This window comes from Zonotrichia leucophrys, chromosome 4A, assembly GCF_028769735.1.
Source record: "Zonotrichia leucophrys gambelii isolate GWCS_2022_RI chromosome 4A, RI_Zleu_2.0, whole genome shotgun sequence".
Lineage (NCBI taxonomy): Eukaryota > Metazoa > Chordata > Aves > Passeriformes > Passerellidae > Zonotrichia > Zonotrichia leucophrys.
The window spans coordinates 8,037,432-8,061,256 of NC_088174.1; the positions used below are offsets into that span (position 1 = coordinate 8,037,432).

The 23,825-nt window shown below is 40.1% G+C and overlaps 1 protein-coding gene across 4 annotated transcripts in view; it reads left to right on the forward strand.

The window, feature by feature from the left end:
• The window catches only part of CHRDL1 (chordin like 1), a 38,360-nt gene extending 14,865 nt beyond the window's left edge, over window positions 1-23,495 (forward strand). For 2 of the 4 annotated variants that reach the window (XM_064713299.1, XM_064713303.1), the window contains exons 5-12: window positions 8,768-8,913; window positions 9,669-9,762; window positions 11,827-11,894; window positions 12,980-13,154; window positions 16,407-16,601; window positions 18,281-18,448; window positions 19,519-19,608; window positions 20,880-23,495. In XM_064713299.1, coding sequence (XP_064569369.1) covers window positions 8,768-8,913; window positions 9,669-9,762; window positions 11,827-11,894; window positions 12,980-13,154; window positions 16,407-16,601; window positions 18,281-18,448; window positions 19,519-19,608; window positions 20,880-21,010 — 1,067 coding nt within the window. In that variant the 3' untranslated portion in view covers window positions 21,011-23,495. The remainder of the gene's footprint in view (window positions 1-8,767; window positions 8,914-9,668; window positions 9,763-11,826; window positions 11,895-12,979; window positions 13,155-16,406; window positions 16,602-18,280; window positions 18,449-19,518; window positions 19,609-20,879) is intronic. The other 2 variants (XM_064713302.1, XM_064713300.1) reach the window with 2 other exon arrangements.
• Window positions 23,496-23,825: the final 330 nt, after the last annotated feature.

Genomic DNA, 23,825 nt, shown 5'->3' on the forward strand with positions numbered 1-23,825 from the left:
CCTTCTCTCTAGAAATCCTAAGGAATATGGTAGAAATATGAGACAGAAGATGAAAGGGGAAACTGCCTTTTTGCTGTGCCACACAGAGTAGGTGTTTGGGCCAGGTTCCAAATCTATTTAGTTCAATGGACTTCAGATCAGACCTTGAGGTGACACATTCGTGTAGAATGGAAACAAAAGCAGAGGGAAGAAATTAGGCAAAAGAATTTTTAGTAGGAAAGAAATCCATTTGGTCTCATAGGCTGTGCTACCATTCCCCAAGCACCTCCAGCCACAAAGATTATTTAAAATAATCCTAGCTGACCCCTAGAAGCTAACCCTGCACTGAAACAGTGTAACAGGTTTTCTCTGCCTGAGGTTCCTGTATCTTCATGAGATGATCAATCAGGACTTAGTTCTGGTGATGAAGTAGCTCTAGAATATTTGTGTTTTACCCTACTTGATGTGACAGTGGTAAAAACTTCTTTACCACTGTAAAAACGTCTCCTTTCAGCAGTTGGTGGTTTTGACCTTGAAACAGTCAATTTGCAGCAGCAGTTTATTCCCCCATGTGTTGCTGCTCTCTGGGCTCAGTTTAGATATCCAGCCCTGAAGCTGCACTAGAGCAAGCTGGAGTACAGAACTGAGTTAAAGGTGCTGACAGATTTCCTGCCTTTCCAAGGCAAAGGGATGCAAGAAGCTTTTACAGATACTGAGGAAAGTTTGGTAGATTGGAAAATTTCTGGGAAAAATGGAGCACATTTTATCCCAGGTCACCATGAAACTTGTGTTCCACAATGTCCCTCACTGCCTGTAAGGCAGAGATTCCCTATGTACTCTATGTTCTTTAGCACCTCTGCATTTGGCCCCTCTCACCAAGTAGCCCCAACACAGCACCTCATACCCAAATGGCCAAAATATGGTCATGGAACATTTCCTACACTGAAGGTCATTTGGGGGATGTGAACCACAGTGGCAGAATGAGGAAATCCATGTTCCCAGTTATCTGCTTCTTTGCACTGGCCTTTCTGGTACAAATGGGTCAGCAGACAAACATTAACTGGATCTCTGAGTACAAAGCAAACCTACTGTTCTTACTGTACCTTACTTTCACTGGAACTGCAGGAAAATAGGCAAGCGCTCTGTGTTATATAAAGTACTACTATTTCTGCATGAAATGCACTGCATAAACACAGAAGAATATAATTTATGTGATCTTTTTTCCATATAAACATAAGGATCTTTTTTTAAAGAATATTTTAAAAATACAGTTTGGTTTGCACACATAGCATCAAGGTTAGTTCAATCAACAGAGTTTTTCCAGATTTATTCAACACAACTATGATGAAAATCTCACTGTCATTCTCCTAGCAAGCTGCATAATCTCTGCAGGATGCTTCCCTCACCTCTTTTAAGTCTTAGGCTGCTCTGTTTTGAATTTGTAAGGATCAGATTATAAACACATATTTATTCCTCCATTCCAAATATGTCTCATACTGAATAGCTGTTCCTTATATACAATAACCATATTCTGTTGTCTTGTGTGGAAGAGAGGGAACAGCCTAACATAAAGGATTTTTGCCTGGAGGCAGGCTTCTTTATCTTTTACTTGGAATGTTACTAGCACTTAGATTTCTCCAGGACTGGAAGAGCTTTGGCTGAAGAAGGACTCATTACCACTTTTTCAGAGCTCTGATTCCTTAGGTGGAAGAAGGCTAATTCAGACATTGTTAATCTGAGCACCTCAACAACTGTTCACATCTTTGCATGCTTATCTAGCTGTCAAAGTGGCTGTTCCAGCAACCAGAAGAGGCACACAGCATTTTAAAAGCTGGGGAGAGGAGTTTAGCCCTGATCCCCTCACAAAGAGAATTTTGAAGTCCTTCGATCTACTCTGTGTTTTCCTCTTGTACGTCAGGGCGGCAGAGGATCCAAGCATGTTTCAACTGTCTGTGCAGTCAAAAGTAACTAGAAAAGTAAATTCATAGAGTCATAGAATGGTTTGGGTTAGAAGGAACCTTAAAGGTCTTCCAACCCCTGCCATGGGCAGGAACACCTTCCACTAGACCAGGCTGCACAAAGATCTGTCCAGCCTGACCTTGAACAGTCCCAGGGATGGGGCAGCCACAGCTCCTCTGGGCAACCTGTGCCAGGGCTTTATCACCCCCACAGGAATTAATTTCTTCCTAATACCTAATCTAAACCAACTCTCCTTCAGTTTGAATCCATTTGCCATTCAGATTCTGCACATGAATAAGTTATCTCATTACTGTTATTCCAGACTGCTCCTGTATTTTGGGGCCTCCTAGAATTAATGTTTTGCAGTGGAGCATGAAGCCTATTTTGTGAGCCTTTAATGCTGCTATGAAAACCACTAAGAGACTTAGTACACAAAAATCATCCCTATATCTTTCTATGTGTACATTACCCTATAGAATAGGTTTTTTTCTAGGGAAGAGACCTGGACTCCATGAAAGAGGAAAATTAACTATATTTTTTTAACAGAGACCTAGGGGTATGTGCAACTCCTACCTGAGCCAAGAGTTTTCCAAAAGCACTGTCAGGTAATGAAAGTACTGCCCACTTGTGTTGGGCAGTGTGTGTGCCTGAGCTGATTCAGGTTTCACAGAATTTTCAATATGCAAAATAGGAAGAAGTACTTTGATACTCAAGTCTGTTCCTCTCTGGCTTTAGAAATGCTTGTGGTCTGCACATTTCCAAGGATTGTGTTTTATTTCATAATTGCTCTTTATGTGTGGCTTCCAAATGGGTAACCTACAATTCTTAGGCAAATTTTAAGTTCCAAGGAAAGTAATGCAGCCTTGCATGATGCTGTTACAACTTGAGGGGTACAGAAAGCAGCATGTGAGATCACTGGTCAGCTGGTGTCCAAGGACAGTTTCCTGCACCAGGATACAGCCCAGAGAGCTCTAGAGTCCCTGTTGAAACTAAACTGACACTTCCAATTGTGTATGTTAAGTAGCAGAACTCCCTGGGAATACTAGGAAATGTGCAGAAGAGATGTCAGTGCAAACAGTTGTCCCAGAGTTACAGCAGAATCCAATTGCTTCTCTACTGAATATGGTTCCAAAACAATCCTCAGTCTCTTGGTCTGTACATGCTTATGCTCTGTGTTGATTCAGAAAACATGTTTCATAAAATCCTCTCTGTATTCAAATTCATAATCTATCATCTGTCTGCTTTAAAAAAAACCCAACAGACTATCTGCAAAACAGTTCCCAGTATGGTAAGTTTCTTAAGGCATTAGACCTTGTGATTAATTTCATATTGTTTAGCACTAGATTGTTTTTATAAGAGTGGTTAATAAAATAGACAAACTGTAAAACCCAAGCCAGGCTGGGCACTCAGCCTTTCTGCTGGACACTAAAAGCATATCTTTTTCATTAAATGACACTAGGTGATTCTGAATGTTGCAGTTTAAAAATAGTTTCTAAGTCAGCAAGCCAAGAGTCTGTAGGATTTTTAAAAAATGTTCTTTGCCAGATGTTCTGATACTAAAATAAGCAATAGTGAGAGTGTTAAGTACTAACACAAACAGACAGAATATAAGAGAAAGCACCTAACAGAATGCAATAATACCCCACAGAGCCTTGCTGAGGTGCTGAGCAGGGTCCCAGCAGACTCTGCTGAGGGTTAGGAGTGGCATGAGCTTTGCTTGTGCCTTCATTGGCCAATGCGTGCAGTCTCCATTTCAGGAGGACACTCACTTCAATCTGCAGGTCAGTACAGCCAAGCACAGTGACTGTCACAAAGCCAAGATGTCTCCTTGTCCCCAATGGCCAGGAGTGCCCAAAAGCAGCTGATTTTTTTGTCTTTCAGATGTCACATCATAAACACTTCACTGATTACCATGCCATGACTGTACTGATTCTAAGGTGCTTTTCCCAGTTTGTTAGGGAGTATCCTAAATCGTTCATTAGTAATTTTACCTGTAACTCTTGTCTTTATCCAGAAGGATCCAAGTTCAGCACTTAATTGATTGTAGTAAGGCCTGGATCTTAAAGCCATTCCTCAAATAAGTCATCTCCCATTTCCCAAAAGGTTAGATTGCTCATAGCTGGTTACTGCTTTTTACTCTGCACATAAATACTTTTGCAGAAATTACCAATGTTTTAAACATCAGGAACTGCCCATGGAATTTGCCTAAGTTATTCAAGGGATTAGTAGCAAATAACTGATGCTCTTCTGCTTTATATCCAAGTAAGGGTAAAGCATCTCAGGACCAAGTTTTTATAACAATCCAGGAAGGAACAGAATTCTAAACATAAAAAGCTGAAAGATGGTGTTTCCAAAACTGACTGTGAGCCATGTGATACACAATCTGTTTTTCCCAGAAGACTGGAAAGTTGGGTATGTGTACATTTTTGACTCTTCCCTCAAACCTTGGCCCTTGGACACCTCAAGTATGGGCAGAGCATCAGGAACCCAGACAGGCTTCCATGAAAAAATATGTGATTGGAGCAGATTCCATTGAACCAGAAAATTTCCATAACATTTCTGTGGTTTATGAAATTCATATCTAGCACTGTTTTGTCAGACTATCAGGAAAGCACTGGTGCTGCAGTTCACACTGAGGTAGCATCACTTCATGGCAAAATTTTTGCCATAGTGTTTCTTTGCATGCTCTGTCATATGAACCACAGTTCATGAAATCTGTGAACTATACCTGTATGCACTTCTAGTTCATAGTTGACTTTCACATCAAGTTTTACATCAGGTCTGAGCTGATACAAATCCTGTTTGTACTGATCAACAGTCACCATTCAAGCACATATGTTGGCTGAATCCTGAAGGAAACCTTTCTATTGGCTTCATCAAGCCTGGAATTTACCCTGTGTGTATGGGGCATCAGTGAAAAACAGCCCAGGCAGACAAGCTGGACAGAACCCCATGTTTGGAAGACAGGAATGTTTGGATATAAGGATTCAGGCATAGCCACTGTATTCTCCAGTTGCTTTTTAAAAAAGAATTGTTTTGAATATAATCCATTTTTGATACAGTTGTATTCTGTTGTCTGTTTGTAAAATCTGAAGGATTTCTTCAGCCAGATTTAACCTCTAAAGTTACTTACAGGATAAATTGAAATCTATATCAGGTCATGTGAAGCCCAGGTTGTACATCTTGGCTCCTGCCATTACCTCATGCTAATGTTGGTGGTAAATCACTGCTGTCCACATTGCAGACTCATGATCTTATCTTGATCACACTAAAATTGTAGGGAAATATAAGCATGGCCTCTCAGCTTCTCAGAAGTCTGAGCCCTTACAGAATAAATGCCAACCACAGAAACAGAGATATTTCCTTTACAATTGATGCTATAACATCTTTACCCTATACATTGTATGTTACTTCCACTGACATGCTAAGAATGCCAGGAAAAACCCTCAGATGGAACTCAGTTAATTAAAAGGATTCACACAGATGGTTTGCCTGGTACTTTACAGAGGCAGCTAATTAAAGCAATGTTAGTCAGCACCATTAAAATGCCAGCTAAAGCTTTGGGAACAGTCCTGATTAGCAAGCAAGGTTTACAAATAGAGCTTTGAGCGATGCAGCATATTTGCAGTTAATTAATCTGATTCTAACCTGTCTTTTCTAAGGCACAGAATAAGGTATGCTGATATCAGTATTAACGACCAAATTTTTCAAAGCTCAAACCTGGCACTTATTAAAACAATCCACAATGACTCTAATTTCACATTCTACAGGAGAATATGATATCATGGGGGAGTCTGAACTCCTCTAATTAGCCATGATTTAAAAAGCATTAGAAAAGAAACCAAGTCTGAGTTAAGAAAATCAGTCACACACCAGCAAAGTTAGACAGAGAGAGAAACTGCACCAGACAGAAATTATATTTGGACACAAAAAAATAAACAAATCTTCCTTGCAGCTCCAGGCAAATGCTGTGTTTGGAGAGGATCAGTTGTGCTCTTCAATATGCCATCTCCAATATATGACTGTATATATATTTTTTGCAATAACAAGTAATGTGGTCTTGATCTGAAGACTTTTTAAGACCTCACTCTGTGCAATAATGAAATATGTCCAGTCACTTATTGTGCTAAAAGACGACCACATGGACAGGCCTGTGCATAGGACTTAAACCATGGTCTTATGTCCTGAATGGAAACTGACTTCTCTTACAATTATTTAATCAAATAAGACTTCAATTCCCTGAAAGGAGGTTGTAGTGAGGTGGGTTTCAGTCTCATCTCCCAGGTAACAAGTGACAAGATGAGAGGAAATAGCCTCAAGTTGCATCAGGGCAAGTTTACATTAGGTATGTTTAGGATGTTTTGACAGACAGGGTTGTCAAGCACTGGAACAGACTGCCCAGGGAAGTGGTGGCATCCTCATCCTTGGAAGTGTTCAAAAAACATGTGGCTATGGCACTTGAGGACATGCTCTAGTGGTGATCATGGTGGTGGTACTAAGTTGAAAGTTGGACTTGATAATCTTAATGGTCCTTTCCAACCTTCATGATCCTGTGATTCTCTGGTTTAAAATAGCCATAGAAATTCATCCCAAATTCCAGACAGGCAGATGTAGATGTGTTTTGGGCTGCATGGAATGATTTAGCTGTCACAGGCCCACCTCTGTGATCAATTAAAAGAAATACAGATGAAAACAACTACCTAGTGCAGCTCTCTCTGCCACCATTTTCCAAGCAATAAAAGTTTCACCATCCTCCTTCCTTATTTTGAAGCCACAGTTTAAGGGCATTTGGCGATTTCCTACAGAACTGAGTGATGTGGCATATACCAAGATAAATCTGCAGTAAAATTTACTCCCTTCATCCAACACTCTGAAAAGTCATGGTGAGTCATTCAGGTGTTGGTCTTAGCAAATGTCAGACCACAAGCAGAACACACACTGCTTTTGGACAGGCATCCCACATGGGCACAGCAATGTCCTGCAGAGGCTCTGTGAACAGGGCCTTGTCGCCAGTCAAGGACCATCTGTGTTATCCTTTCATTTCTCCTCCCATTTTAATTTCTTTCCAGTCTTCTGCTCTTCCAGTTGCACAAGGGGCAAGGGGATAACTAAAGGTTTGTCAGTCTTTCCTCCTGCTTTCCATGAGATGACTCTCAGAAAACCCAAGAAAGAGATTTAAGTTTTGGGAGGCATCCCAGTCCTGAAAAGTGCCTTTTAATCCATGTTTTCCAATATTTGGGCATCAATAGTAGCTGAATTTGTCAACTGAATTTTTTCCTGATGACTTTTGAAGGATTTCTTAATTAGAGCATACATCTTGCCATTCCAGACTGTGCATTACTAGCAAACCATACAGTAAGTCCAAAAGCAATGCATTTCTGTGCCAAACGCAGATGTTGTCAGGACTTTGTACTCTTTATAAGATTTTGGAAAGGTGTGATGTGACACTCTTGATTGCTTTGAAATAATGATGAATCCAGTGTTTCAGCTGTGGAAGTGCAAATACCAAATGTGTCAGGCAGTGAAATGTCAGGCAAGGAACCCTGACTAGCTGACTTCTGCCAGTCTCCTACAGAATGGACTTTGCTGACCCCACACACTCTCAAATACTGTAGTACATGTATGTTCCACAGACAGATTTCACATTACACATTTAAAGTGTTAATATTTGATGGACCAATGTTATTAATGTATGCTTTTATGGAAAACTAAATGTGTTTAATGGCAGTGCATACCAGCAGAAAACTGCCTTTTCACTTGAGCTCACAGCAGAAAAATGTACATTCTGTGGTGTCATGGTTTCACAGAAAAATATCTCCAGGTTTATCTGATAGGTAATGAAAGGGACTGTAGGAAAACCTGAATATTCAGGTTTCTTTTACATGAAAGCCCAAACCCACTGATTGAAATTTCAGCTGCATTCCTAGAAATCTGCTGTGATTTGGGCTCCAGAGAACAAACACTCCACTGTTACTTCCACAGAGCCCTTGTTTGAAATGTCTTTTCCCATGCTGAGATGCTAAATTAATGTGAATATAAATATGTAGTGCCAGGTTCACTGCCCAAGCAGTATCAAGTAACTTACATTTCATGGTTAAAGTGTACTCCCTTTGCACAGTTTATCAACTGCTAAGAGCTAAACAATCTAGGGGATGTTTTAGCATAAGGTATGGATAGCTTTATGTGTTAGAAAAACATTTAACCTATGTGGTGCAGAACTCAATATGGTCCCGAGTTGAAGCAGGAGGTTTCAGAGTCGAATTGATGCTGCCATATTGTGCATTTTGTCATATGCATCAAATTCTGCAAAGTTCCCTCATCTGTACATCTGACATTAAAATGAGAGTGCATCAGTGCATGTCAGAGAAAAATCAACTTTTGGTTAGCTTTTGGCATCTGCTTTGACAAGTTTTGCCTGTTTTGAAAACAGCAGCAGCAATGAATTGTGAAAGCCACTAGAACAAACAGTACATGGCTCTCTCTTGGCAGGCCCATCATCATTACTGCTGCTCCTCTACCTAAAGGTTTGTGCCTGTAGATGGCAAGGAATGATCCATGCCCTGTGGCACGCCTGAGACAGGGCCATTAGTGCTGGCCTTGCAGTTGGTTATCAGCATCCTAAGATTAACTGGGACAGTCACCTCAAAGTGTCATTTACCAGAGTTTAGCAAGGTAGTAGCATATCACTTGTACTTGGCAGTATCACAAAACTTGTCCTTCCACAATAAAGAGAAATTAGGGAGAAGGGAAGTTTTTCCTCCCCTGTATTTATGACACTGTGAATTTTCAAGAACATTTGCATGAAATGTTCCTTTTCCCTTGCTTCCAGAAGACTCCCTTTTCTCAGTAAGCAGCAAAATCACCGGGAAATCCTGTGAATACAATGGCACCACCTACCACCATGGAGAAATGTTTGTGGCTGAGGGCCTTTTCCAAAACAGGCAAGCAAACCAGTGTGCCCAGTGCAGCTGCTCAGTAAGTAACATGATTTGACAGATCCCTGCTCTGTCTATGCTCCAGTTCTCCTTTCTAGAAGATATGACACTGAAATATAAGCAATGCATAGCAAAGGCTGGGAATTGAGAATTAATGATGAACTCATGAGAGTGCTCAGCGCTGGTGAGAGTGTGCAGTACCTGGTAAATAAATGCCAGATGACCTCTTAAACACAGTGCACAATGCATACTCTGCATCTGCTGTGACTGAGCTCACAGTGCACAGGCAGCAGGTAAAACACTGCTGCTTAGCACATATAGAATATTTCCCTTCAACCTAACTGGCAAATATAGCACTAAACCAATGACTGATTTCATTTAGACTGAGCTGATAAGTAAAGAGCCCCAAGGCTGGGAGGGGACAGCATTGAGCTGGCACTGGGCCACAGAGCCATTCCTGAGATGTCACAATTCAAATCCAGTATATTTGAGCAGTCACCCAGTGACTCTTCAGAGCATGTCTGAACCAAAACATCCCTCTCAATCCAACCAGCTCTTCAGTATCAACTACTGGCAGCTCTCTATTTCCTCTCATAAAATCATAATCATATTCTTCATGAACTAATAATTGCATAGGCCAAGTACTGAACAGACTGTTCTAATCTAATATTCTGCTTTTTGCATAGAGTGTCATTTATGTAAACACAGATTTAAGCATGTCCATAAAAAAAAAGAATATACAGTACCAGACAATCAACAACTCCTTCTAAATTCCCTTTTGTATTTTACTGGCAGGAAGGAAATGTGTACTGTGGATTGAAGACTTGCCCCAAGTTAACTTGCTCTTTCCCAGTTTCTGTTCCGGAGTCCTGCTGTCCAGTTTGCAGAGGTACGTTCAAGCCCGGTCACAGAAGGACAGGCTCTGAACTTACTCTTCCCCTCTCAGAGCCTTGTCTGTGCACCAGCACTGTCAATCAGGACACTTTCTCCAAGTTTCTCATTTAATTACAATCCAATGCATGTTGGGAAATTACTCTGTGAGTGCCAGCAAGGTAACATTGCTACCTTTGTTTTCCTAAATTGAAACAAGGTGAGAATGCTCTGATGATAAAGTTGCATCCTCCCAATGAGGTAAATCAAGGCTTTAAATGATGTATTGAAGTAGCTGCCATTACTCTGGCTAGAGAAGCTTTGTAATAAAAAGATGAGATTCTATTTGACAAGTTAGCAGACCTACTCAAGTTGTGGAAGACACGAGAATTTAAATTCAGAGGCAAGGGCAATTATTTGAATTTAAATTAGGTGTCAGACAATACTCAGGTGACTTCAGTATTTTACTAGCTATTGCAATTTAGATCCTGTGGACACTTGATTCTAGGGGCCTTCCCAGCCTCTCTGCATGTCTAAACCTAACTGTCTGTCTAAAAGCCCAAAATGTCTGAGAATTTCTAAATGTATTTTATCTCACTATTAGTATTATGGCACTTGAACCACCACTTTCAGGGTATCCAAGCATCTATGGCCTGTTCTCAAAGCTGCAGATAAGCACTTACAGGTACCTGTGCTTTTCAGAAGTGCCACTCAAAATATCAATGATGCCAGGATGCTTTGAATATCTCCCCTGCTTGCACCTTTGTGCTGCTTCATTCTTTTGATATTCTGCTTGTTTGAACTCAGTGCTATTGCATGGTAAAAATAAGGAGTATTATCTAGTTAGTTGTATACCTTTCCCTATGGTGCAAGAGCTGTGAAACACAAACCAGCATAGTCCCACAGCACCTGACCTGAGGAGTTGGCTGAGTGCACAAACTGAACCAAAAGCTCTGAGCAGGGGATGGCTGAGCCAGCAGGAAGGTATTTGAGAGTGCATCAGTGCTAATAAAGCAGCAGGATGCAGAGAGCTCTGTGCAGTTTGAAGGAAAGAGTCTTGCACAGAAGCTGTGTAGTCCTGTCAGTGCAGCAGGGTGACAAAGCTGCTTTTTCTGGGGACCATGCAGTGGTAATTAACTTATGTGTGGCACCGTGGAGGAGCTGAGCTGATCTCTCAGGAGGGCAGAGCTCTGTGCTGCATTAACACATCACCTCAGAACAAGGATGAGGATTTCTCTGCAGTTCTCCTTGCACAGAGATTGTTCCTCATTCTTTGCTGCTTTGCCATGTTACTCCACAGTATCTTTTCAAATCTTGAAACTTTTTGCCAGGCAAAATGCTTGTGAAGCCACCTGATCTCAAACAAGCAAAGTGATAGTTCTGTTCCCAGGAAGAAATACAGTGATATACTGTTTTAATTGTAATACACTGACAGTTAATTAAAGAAAATCCTTGTTAATTGTCTGATGTCACTTACCAGGTAGTTATTTGAGCTGTATCTGAAACCAGCCTCTTCCAGTTACAAAAATCAATCTGACTTTCAAAGTATCAAACATAGCTATGCAGTAAACCGGCCTTACACTGGAGAAATCAGTCACATCAGACACAGTCACTAATGAGAAACCAGTTCATTAGCATTTCCATAGCAGGGCTGAGATTACATCAGATTATGCACTAGAGGCGACCCACTGTCTGCAGTGATCCAGGGCTTTTTAAATGTATTCTCCTGTCTACTGCTCTTATTTAAAAATGGTAAATGATCATTTATCTTACAATCTACCTTGTCCTTTTCAATATGGCAGAAGCTCTTTTATCTCGCTGCTCTGTTTTCTATGACATGCAAACCTAAACAAAATATTTGCAAAGATCCAGCACAGCTCACGGGGAGGAAACTGTGAGTCAGTTTCCGCTCCCTGCACGGCCAAGTACATTACTATCAAAATATGCTGATTTTCATATTTATTCCTTGTTACTCACTAGAACCTAATACAGCTGTAAAGCCAGGTGAGATTTTTCCCCTCTGTATCTCCCAAGGTGTTGCACAGTTACTCCTCTAATGGATACTATTCTGCTTCATGTACAGGAGATGGAGAATTATCATGGGAACATTCTGATGGAGACATATTCCGGCAGCCAGCCAACAGGGAAGCTGTAAGTGGGACCTACAGTTTAAAGACAGACTTTCTTGCTGTGCTGGGCATGGCAGTACATTGGGGAAAAAACAGAAAAGGATGATAAAGGGTCTGAATATCTACTGCTTCATTCTGGGTTCTGTGAATCTAGCCCAAAACAAGTTTCTTTCACTCAACCTGAATTCATGAATAATGCTGAATTAGAGCAAGAGTTCCTGAAGTTTCTGGATTTGTTTTTTTTCTGTATATGCTCTATAAGAATAAAATTTGACAGCATTGGTTTGCTATTCAAGAATTGCTTTTAAATAATAATTGCAAATACTTGCTTCCAGTTCACATACACACATATATTTACTATAGGGCTTCACTGTCTTTGGTGATAAAAGTATCCATTAACAACTTACTGCTCAAGAGATGATTTTTTTAACATTTGGAGAGGATCTGTAGGGCTTTTAAGCATTAGGTTCACTAGTTAAATACACGAACCAGCAGATCTTTGGGTGAGTGAGAAGAATCATGTCTATAAAATAAGTGTAGCCATGATATTTTCTGAAAAATCCTTTCCTTAGGATTTTTTCTCCTGAGAAGCTGAGAGGCCTCAGGAACAAAATGTAAACAATAATTATCTGCTGCTGTGGAATGCAACTGGTGGATCTGTGATTGGTCTCATGTGGTTGTTTCTAATTAATGGCCAATCACAGTCCAGCTGTCCAGACTCTCTGGTCAGTCACAAGCATTTGTAATCATTCTTTTTCTATTCTTAGCTAGCCTTCTGAAGAAATCATTTCTTCTATTCTTTTAGCATAGTTTTAATATAATATATATAATAAAATAATAAATCAAGCCTTCTGAAACATGGAGTCAGATCCTCGTCTCTTCCCTCATCCTAAGAACCCTGCAAACACAGTCACAAATAAGGGCTGTAATATGAAACCTTCAGGCTCATGAGCATTTAGGAAAATGCTTCTCTGAAAAGAAGCAGTGTTTTTAGAAAACATGCTCTGCACTACGACACCTACTTTTATCCAGCAGTGCTCGTTCCCTGCTCCAGCCCCTGGTTCACTGCAATGAGACATTGACTCCCCTCTCTCTCTCTGTCCCCAGAGGCACTCCTACCCCCGCTCCCATTACGAGCTGGCGGGCAGCTCAGGCAGGCAGGCAGTGAACGTGCCCCGATTCCCCAGTGCCAGGAGCAACCGCGGGGTCCTGCCCGACCCCCAGCAGGCCTCGGGAACCATCGTCCAGATCGTCATCAACAACAAGCACCGGCACGGCCGCGGTAAGGACAGGCACTTCTGCCAGGATTGCTCTGCGTCAGGATCAGCCACCTAGAGCTCAAAAAGACCTCTCAAAATATACAGCAGGATCTTGAAAATTCACACTGGTATTGAGAAATCCCATGCAAATGAGGGAGGAAAAAGCAATAAGCTATGGAGGATATGAAATTCCTTCTTGACTGAGATCAGGTCTGCCTATATGTACAACATTGCATTTCGCTCTGCAAAAGTAGTGTTGCTCTCTGAGTTACTTTGTGGGATTGTGCCCCATAATTCTGAGAGCTCATGTGGTGGCTGCCAGGGAAGGGAGTGCTTTGTGTCACAAAGGACACCACAATGCCTTTAGATTCACTAACTTGTTCACACAGTGACTTGTCCTGGAAGAAATTGTTTGTGGCTATTTTCCTTACACTCTCTCCTATTTTGTAACTTTTATAGCTGCAAACAGCTTATATTTCAACTGCCCTGCAAATCTCAAACCATAAAGCTTTGTTACAGTATCGGGAGGTTTTCTGCCTCCGAGACTTAGCAAATTATTCTCATGAAAGACAGTCTCATGTCTTCCTCCACCTTAAACAAGTTTCCTGAGACAGTGGGATACAAGGGATATCTCCCTCCCCTGTGACTAACACAAGAGGCAGAGTAGGCAATTAGCCTGTACTGGATGCCCAAATTTAACCAATGTAATGATTCTTACTGTAAAGAATCTTTTAGTGCCTCCTTCTAATAGAATAAAGGACATGCTACATTTTGGGGACAGCAGAATTCTAAGCCCGTGTGGCAAACCATATTCAATTCATGCTCCTCATGCACTACAGGAAGGACAAAAGTAAAGGGAAAATACCAGTTCACCAGTAAGTGGGACAGCAGGTTTTGTACAGTAAAAAGGTTGGAATGCTCAGTTCCCACAGGGGGTGTACCTCTGTGAACAGAGGTCTGCAGGAACAGGCCTAGGAAGCTATAAAAGAAATAGCTGTAAAAACACATGCTCAGAAGAGCATCTATCCATAAATACCAGTCAGCATAGTTAGAAACTACCACAAAGAGTTAAAATCCCTTGTATTAGGGCCAACTAATCTTTTAAGGTATTAACTAACAGAAGGAATGTTGGCTATAGGATCTTTATTATCCACCTGAACAAGCATGAAAAAGCATTCAGATCATGCCAGTGTTTTATGGTGAATCTAGGAGCAGGAATCTCCACACAGTGCAATGTCTTTGACATGTAATTTGCACATGAAGACATCATCAAAGCAGTTTCTAACTGACTTGTTTCAGCAAATAAAGGACATACAGACGAGCAGCATATTTCTGGATGCAGTATAACTTCAGACACTCACTGCCTGGAGAATGTCTGAGAGATCCCCATGATGGAAACAGGAATGCTGACCATGTGTTTTCTTTTGTTCCTGTGCAATTAACAAGTGTTTTAGTAATTAATGCACATGTCCCTTGAGACACATTTCAACAAGTTAAAGAACAAACTCACAGCTCTTCTGACATGCAAATACTGTGTGGTTGTGAGGATACAGATTTCTCATTCTGAGCATGAAGAGCACTAAAAACAGGAGAACTGGAAGTTATTTGCCAGTATTTGGCTTCTACTAGACTCTTCATCTCCTGCCTCAGAGTATTTATTTAATTGTTCTGTGTCAAAAACCCCTTAAAAGACAGAGAGTATGTATCCATACAATGTCATGTATTATCCCTTCATCTGTCAGGGACAGCTCAGAAGTATTTATGTCCATAAAGGATCTGGAGAACTCTGGCTGGGGGAAAAGAAGTCCATGGAAGCACACAAATTAGCAATAGTATGCTATTTAAGCATGTAAGAAGCCTGCTGAGCAGCTGAGTACTTACCAGTTTTTAAATTTCTAGTTCTTTCTCCCATGTTCTTAGTTTACAGATAAAACTTCACTTTTATTTGAGAAACAAAACTGTTTCTTATCTCTAAAAAAATTCCATGTCTTAAAAAAATAGTTAAAAAATAGCAAATTACCAACAAAATGATAGCATAAGCTCATGAAAGACATTGCAAAAAACACTCCCCATAAATCTCAGTAACTCACTAAAATATATAAACCAGTTGGTTACATCTGTTACCAGTTAGATATAAATTTCAGATTACAGATAAAATTTAAATTGCTTTTGAAAGTTACGGGCAAAATAGGAACATATTTTACAAATAAAAAACATTAATAAAAATGATGGAATATTAGAAGAATTGGAAATATTTACAACATATCCCAGCTCACTTTTGTTGCTTTTAGAAATCAGGCAGTGCCCTTTCTTTCACCTTGTTAGGATTAGTTTGCATTTTTCTTTGTGTTTATAAAATATTTAAAAAGAAAGAAGTAGGATTTATAGGACAAATGGAAACATGGTGTAAAGTGATTTAATTTCCATCAACTGCTGGGTGACCCAAAGTGGCACCTACCAGCATGGATTTTTCCACTCTCTTTGTGTCAGCTGTATTTCTCTGAATCCCAGGGGCTCTGATGAATAAATATTCTGAAGTTCTTAGAAGCTTTTGGAATGAAATTTCAGTCCCTAATGAATCTTTTCAAGTTTTCTTGTGATTCCAAAAGCCAAATGAATTTATATACCTATTGACATACATATTTCCACAAAGGAATTAAGCTTCATTTTGCAAGTATTCTGTGGTTTTTTTCTGTGTGCTACATAGCAGAACTCTCATGTACTAGCAATAAAAGGCCCAGGTATCTCTAATCCAGCCAGCAGATAGCATTGCTCTCACTGCAAAGGCTGTGTTCAGCAAATGGCTGGAGCTGTGCAGATGACTCAAATGACATGAACCTGTTATCTCCAAATTCAATTCAAATGCAGCCAAAGCCACTGTAGCAGGCTGTGTCCTGTGTGTGGACTGAGAATACAAGGGGAAGAAGTGAGTTTTCTAAGCTGGTTAATGCATAACTGAAATGCATGAACTGGGGTGGAGGGAGCTAGTCAGACACTTGACTTTCACTGTTTTCCTCAAAACTTAATGGACTTCAGCAGAGTTGGCATCGAGGAAAAACTGCTCAGAAGAGGGTGACCACGGGCTCAGACTCATTTTAAATAAAGGAACTACAAGTTAAAATTAAAAAGCAGAGAAATAGACCTGAGATGCTAACAGATGATGTATAGAAAGACTACTTTAAACAATGAGCATGAATTAAATGAATATTTATAGACAGGTAGGAAGTGAATGTACCTTTTCCACTTTAACTTTTTCCTTCTCTTTTCTTCTGTAGTTTGTGTTTCAAATGGCAAAACATACTCACATGGTGAATCTTGGCATCCCAATCTCCGGGCCTTTGGAGTCGTAGAGTGTGTGTTGTGCACCTGCAACATCACCAAACAAGAATGTAAGAAAATTCACTGTCCAGAACAATATCCCTGCAAATACCCTCAGAAAGTAGAAGGAAAATGCTGTAAAGTCTGTCCAGGTAAAACAAAGTTGATCACAGACCACCTTTTTGCTGTGCATGTTAAAGGGCTTGGCTCAAGCCCCCTGACCACAAGCTCTGATGTGAACAGCAGCAGCAGCTGTGCCATGTTCCAGTGTGTGTGCAGGGGCCTCAGTGTGACACAGAGCTGCCTGGCCACCTCTCCTCTTGCTGCTGCTCCTCACACAGGGGACATGCTGCTGGCACATGTCCTTAGCAGTCACTGCCTTTCTCTCTGCTGTTAACACAACTTCCTGATGCTCATTTCCAAAGAGAGTATTACAGAAATGTATACAGAAAGTTCATTACTGCCAAAAGACTCCCATCCTTCCCCCACTACAGTGCCAACAGAACCTTCAAATATTTTCCAGCTTCTAAAATCCACATGGAGATAACATCATTTCTGCTTTCTAAAATGTACCAGAAGGATTCATAACTCTGATTGGTGTCAGTTACATAACTTAATCCTTAAAATAAATACTAACTTATCACAGATTTAGTATTGTGTCTATGCTGCACTAATGATAAAACTTATGTAGACATTACTAAAATAAATGCTTACAGCTAGTGAAAAATTTCCCAAAAGGATTCTGCTGATGGTTTTGCCAAATGAAAAGCCATGTTTCATGTAATAGAAATGGTAAAGGACTGTCCAGCTCCCTTATGTGCCTTTAAACAGTTCCCTTATGTACCCATTTCTGTGTTTGTTTGGTGGTGCACTGGGCAAGAATGCTCTGAGGGAATGAGCTGCTCAGCCACTGTAGAAACATTTGTAGAATGCACACTTCCCATCTTCTCCTGCTAGTCTTGCTTACTGGGAAAAAGCCACGATGCAGTGGCAGTAGGCAGCCAGGAGGTGTGTATCTGGGTCTTTTGGATACTTGTGAAGCAGAGATCCACAGATTTCATTGGAAGAACAGCCAACAAAGCCTTCAATAGAAAAATTCATGGCAAAAAGGAGGTTACTGCCTTGTTTCTTGAGATCCTATGTACCCATTTTTAAGAAACCTGAACCTTTTCCTACAGTCTGTCTTGTACCTGTGGAGATGTATTAATTGTTAGGTGTTTCCACAAAAAGTGGTCTGAGCCTCTAAGTTGCATCATCTCTCTTATAATCCTGCCCAACTTTCAATTGCAAACAGAATAATTACAATTTCTACTCAGTCTCTACAAATTTACCAGGTGGGCAAGGGATAATGTGTGCTGCGGCTGGCTCAGGCTTGCACTGGCCACGTGGCTGCTGCAAGCAAAATGCAAACCTCATAGATTCTTTTCCTCAGCAAAACATTAATTTGGGTCTCTTCACTCTAACCAACCACCAATTTTCATTTAGTTCTTTTACTACCCTGAGATTTCTACCATAATTTCAAAATATGCTTGAAAAGTAGACAACAGGTTCAAGACTTGTGAGGAGTCTCTCAGACCACATTGTTGTACACAGCTCATTCCCTTAGGAAACTGGATTACAAGTATAAATACTGTCTTACCACCATGGACAGGCAGAACGTGGCAGAACACTGTTAAGTGTCTGTGTTAACAGCTGGAGATGGATTTGTGTGGCCATACAAATGAACATTCTACTTTCAAACTAACCATTCTTGGCTATTGATGCCAAGTAAATTCTGGAGGACTTGATTATAGCTGTAGTATGTGCTCTGTCCTTTTTGTTTTTTAAACAGAAGATGTGCCAAGCCAAACCTTTGACAACAAAGATTACTTTTGTGGGAAAGAGACATTTCCTGTCTATGAATCCATTTTCACAGAGGAAGGAGAAACCATCAGGAAAATTGCAATAGAGATTGAAAAGCCACCTCAAATAGAAATACATGTGTGGACAATTAAAAAAGGTGAGTTGAGAAAGTTCTTTTTTAAACAGTGTATCATCTTCCATTAAAATCCCAGGACAGTTTACAGATTTTAAGCATTTTGCTGTTCTTTTGGCTCTTTAGGATATCACTATTACACAACTTCCAACATACTCGAATTTTTCTGTATAAAACTCATTAGAAACACACAAAGCTGTACTTCTGCTAACTCCTACCCTTCATTGGGAGCAAAAGCACAATGACAAACAGGTTTTCAGTATTACTCTGTGTAATTTATTGCAGGTAAATGGATAGTAGGGTTTGAAACAAGTGCCTGGAGGCTCTTACTTAGGATGGACCAAAAAGCTTTCCATTGAAATTGGTCTGCCCTGTCTGCCATGTGATGATACACCCATGATGGTGCATATAGAATATGGCCAAAAATGTGTTAAGGATGGAAACAATATCTTTTACTAGACTAACTGGTAAAATTAGAACAAAATAGAGAAGATTCAGAAGCCCAAGCACTACTGCAAATCATGAACTTTCAGTGTAATAAAAATTATCTCCAGCTTCAGAAAAATCATCCCTATCTGCTTTAATCCTCATGGGGAACCCTTTTGCATGGAAATGATGCATCTCTAGATGCTTTAAAGGAGAAAACCAAGGCCAAAGTGGGAGCAGAAAAGAAATCACAAAACACTGGGTGCTTCACAACTACCTTGTGTGTTAAAAAGCCACAAAGCCTAATAATGATTTGACAGTCATGTTGCCTGCTGGCTCAAAATGGTATCTGACTGCAGAATTATGCTGTTTTTCTCCAAGACACTGGGACTTTTGGCTTCTGTTGTAATCTTGCATTTACTCATAATTAGGAAGGATTCAATGTTTTGGAAAAGAATTGGCTAATTCTCACACCCTTCACAAACTCACTGCAATCCCAGCTTCACAGGAGAATAGTTTTACAGGGGAATAGCAAAAAACAGAAGAATGAAGAAACAGAATTTAAAAAAGAATAGACTGAAAATTTTATAAAAAGGCAGGACAGCACTCCAGGTTTAGAACAACGGGCACATTTCCAGTAACATGCACTTCTCATTTCTTTGCTGAAGGAATTCTGCATCACTTCTATGTTGAAAAATTGTCCAAGAGAGAATTTGAAGGACTTCCTTACTTCAAGTTGATAACAAGGACAACCCTTAGTAAGTAAAATTCTGACCTACTGAGGTTTCTACTCTCCATATAATCATAGCCATGAAAAACATTCTCTGTTACTCATCCCAGTCAAAGGGATGTACTGAATTTTCCTCTAGTATATGATCACAGCATTTGATAAGTTGAGATTTAAGTAATCGAAGCACAGCAATTTAAAATATAGGTACATATAACAGTAGTTCATGTACTTGCTGTCTTAGTCTCTTGTGTTTTGATAAAGTACAATATAGGATCTTTTCTGCCCATGCTAGAGTAAGTCTGAAATATGACTAATGTCAGCACAGCTGCAGAATTTGGATTTATTTATGTAACATGTCGAGTTACCCCAGTGTTTTAGAAAGTAATTTAGAAGGGAAAAAAATCAGATATTTTTAAAGGGGTTCTACATGCACTTATGTTGTGTTTGAAAGATTACTTTCCTATGTTCTTAACAACATCTTCATTATTAAAATATGTTTTGTGAAAGGACATGTACTACTTTATCACTCTTGATTCAATTTGTTTTTTTTATTTCATCCGGTTTGGGATTGTGACAATAGTTAACAATTAGTAATTCAGCTAATTTGCTAACTGAAATAGGATGTAGACATTTTTAATTCCTAGTTCTTTCATATTACAACTTGAAATTTTTTTCTATAACTTATTCCCTAGTTTAAAAGTGTTTTCCCCAGAAATAATATATTCTTAATTGTTACAAACCTATTGAGATACAGATATGTTTTCATATAAAAAATTCCCTAGTTTTTTGCTGTCAGCCTTCCATAAGCTTGTAATTGTTACCTGCAAGGTATTCTTGTAGCCAGTAGTATTCTAGTTACCAGGACAGCATGCATTTCTGTTACCACTATCATTAATGTGTAGAAATACTATTTTCCATCACACTTTGTATTAGGCACAGGTAGGAGGAGTTCACAGCACATGAAACATTTATCTGTGTTGCTTCCCAGCTTTTAAATACTTTGGTTTGCCAGGGTATCTAGTGTCATGAAATGGTTGAATAAATAGAGCCAACTTACAGGACTACTTAATTAAAGAAAATAAGAATATTCTGATCCATATTTATTTTTTTAACAAAGTTATTTTGCATGGAATATGTTACATGGTTATAAGATGCTTCAAATATTTTCCATGGGAGGATTGGACATTCCCTCTTTGACCATTGTGAATCAGTTGGTTTGCAGAGTGCTTGTAAATGTCTTCTAAGTCCCTGTGCCCTTTTCTAAGTCAATATCTGTCTCCTTTGTGTTTTTGTTTTCAGGCCAGTGGAAAATATTTAGCGAGGGAGAAGCTCAGATCAGCCAAATGTGTGAAAGCAGAGTGTGCAGGACTGAGCTCGAGGATTTGGTAAAGGTTTTGTACCTTGAAAAGTCTGAAAAGGGTCACTGTTAAGGGAGACAGCACTGGAGGGAAAAACACAAGAAAACTTCTGAAAACTTGGATCTGCAGCTGGACTGCAGGCTTATTTTGCTTAAGTCAGCAGTTGCCCTAAACCCCAAAACTATAATGCAGTAATTATTCACATCATGCACAGCAAATTTGCTGCTTTATGTGTAGTGGTCTGTGTCAACTGTTCAAATATCTCCTCCAAAAGAGCAGAAGGCTCTGTGTTACTGGTGGGGGAAGGAGAAAGAAAGACTGTGCTTTCCTAGAGTTGCATTTCTTTACAAGTTAAAAAGAGAAACCAGAACATTTTTACTGTTATTATTTGGCAAGTTATTCAAACTAATGAAAAGAAGGACGCCTAATAAATGTGCAGGAGCTATGGAGAGCATTATATCCTGTCCTGATATGGTATAATTCTCCTGAATTTATACCATTTCTGGTGTTGAAATGACTCATGGATTTCTTGTAGTAGTGGAGGAAAAATAGGAGTGATACAATGTTCATGTTGGAGACATAAAAACCAGATTTAAACTAACAGACTCCTTAGCAGCCTGCCTTTGGAATGATGTCTTGTAGTTGAGCAAACAAAGTCCATAAACTGAACAGCAGGTGTTAGTGGCAATCAATATATTTTTGTAGCAATTGGAGCAAATGTTGACTTTCAAGTGGTTTTCACTGTTTCTTCCACCCACTTCTCTAAAAGTGTTAGCTCCCTATAATAACCCTAATAACTTCATTCTTCTGGGCCCTATTTACACATGCTCTTGGCTGGTAAACCACCTTCTAAAGAGATGTGGCAGAAGGTGGTGAAGTACTTGCAGTATTTTCAAAACACCTAAACCATTAAAACTCACAGTTAATAATGCCTTAAAAGTTGTGACAGAACTTAATTTATTTGTTCTGATTTGTTGCAAACATAATCTTCATTTTTCTGAGGGCGTCTCAATTCTCATGTGTCAAGAATAATTCTCTCCCATGACAAACAAAAACAGCTATAGTCTTGTAGAGCACAACAAGCAGCTGCTTGTTGTGACAACTGTTATCTTCTCAAATCTGAGAGATTCTGTTAAATTTAGTATAGCACATCTACAGTGCGTTTAAGAGAAGTGACTTTCATCTGCAGAGTAATTATAACAATTTGAAAACTGTTTCCACCAAAATCCTGCACTGCCCTGTGGCTGCAATATTGGATTAAATCCCAAGATGCAAGTGACTCTGCCTGCTTTTGCTCCCATTTTCTACTCCACAGGCACAGGAATAGTGCTGTTCAAACACAAGCTAGGAAACAAAGCTTTATGGAAATGGCCTGAGCCAGGGGCTGGAGCTTCACAGGGAGTGAAATCAACAGTGACAGGAAGGATTTTGAGGTTTGTCATTCTGCCAGTGACAGCACTCAAGGGTGTCCACATTCCTAAAGGGATGAAATTGTGGGAGAGGTTGGTGCTGAATGCCAAAAGCCCATTCAGGCAGAGCTTCACCATGGTGAGGGGATGCTTGGCTGGAGCAGCAGACCCTGGCAGCCTCCATCAGCAGTGCAGGCCTCAGGACCAGGCTTCTCCATGGCACCCAGGGCCTGGCCATGCTGTGTGTGTGAGTGGGATGCAGAGCTTCTCAACAAAGAGGAGCAAGTGAGGAGAACAGACATGAAGGTGAAGGAAAGGCTGAAGGGAATTAGGAGAAAACATCCAGGGTGATGTCAGGGCCACCCTGCTGCCCCTAGGGCTGGACAGAGAGCAGATGAGATTTGGGCATACAGGCCATTTGAAAGTGCAGCAAGTTGAAATGCAGGAACACCTGGCTAAGAGAAATCCTCTATCACTGTTCATGAAAAGAAGAACTAAGTGAACTGTCCTGCCACCTTTCCAGGGCACTGATACTTCCACAAGTCCTGTCCTGGTGTTGGATAGGGGTGTAGCATATCTAAATAAAGGCCCTAAGACCTCGCTGCACCAGAGCTGCAGTGTAACTGTAGAAGAAGCAGTTTGGCATGAGAAGCACTGATTGCACATGGCAACTACTGGGTTGAAATGTGCTGCAGGACTGTAAAATTTTATTATAAATCTTTAGGAAGAGGTTCTGAGGAATTGTAGTGTTCTGGTGAGAAGACCAGCAGTTGATTTCTCACCTAACAGGCATTGTCTGTTTGTAGCAGTAGCTGGTGGCAAAAGACTAAGTGGAAAGTGTACAGTGTTTGTAATTTTTTTATAAGGATGGCAACCTGCTTTTTTGGATTTGTGACAGGACTAGTGGAATCCAGATTGTGTATTTATTTTATCATAAACACTTCTTAAGAAAAGCAAAAAACAATCATAAGCATCATTTAGTAAAATGCAGTGTTGCGTTTTTCCGGTTTCTGGTCACTAAAGACAACAAAATACACAGTGTCATGTTTTGCATTCTCTTCATGAGATGTATGTCTGTTACAGTACTTATTTATGTACTTGTTGTACTTGTTGTATCACTTTGACCTGGTTTGATAAATTAATAAACTCTGAAGTTGATAATAAAATAAGATGGTTTGCCCAGGGTGCTGTTTGTTCAAGGTGTTTGGTTTCAGCTCCCTGTTTGCAGGTGGCTGCTGGCACCTCAAGGTCTGAAGCCATGTGCCCAGCTGGGTGCAGGGCATGACTGCCCGCTGTGAAATCAGTACTGAGATATGGAAGAAGACTAGAAACTACCCAATTTAATTCAGCTTTCACCTACCCAGCTAGATTAAAGCATTGACACCCATATATGGAAAACAACCTAAGAAGAAATCAAGCATAGCCAACTGAGAGAACAGTACAGGACTTACTGCTTTCTAGGCAAAACATATTCTGAA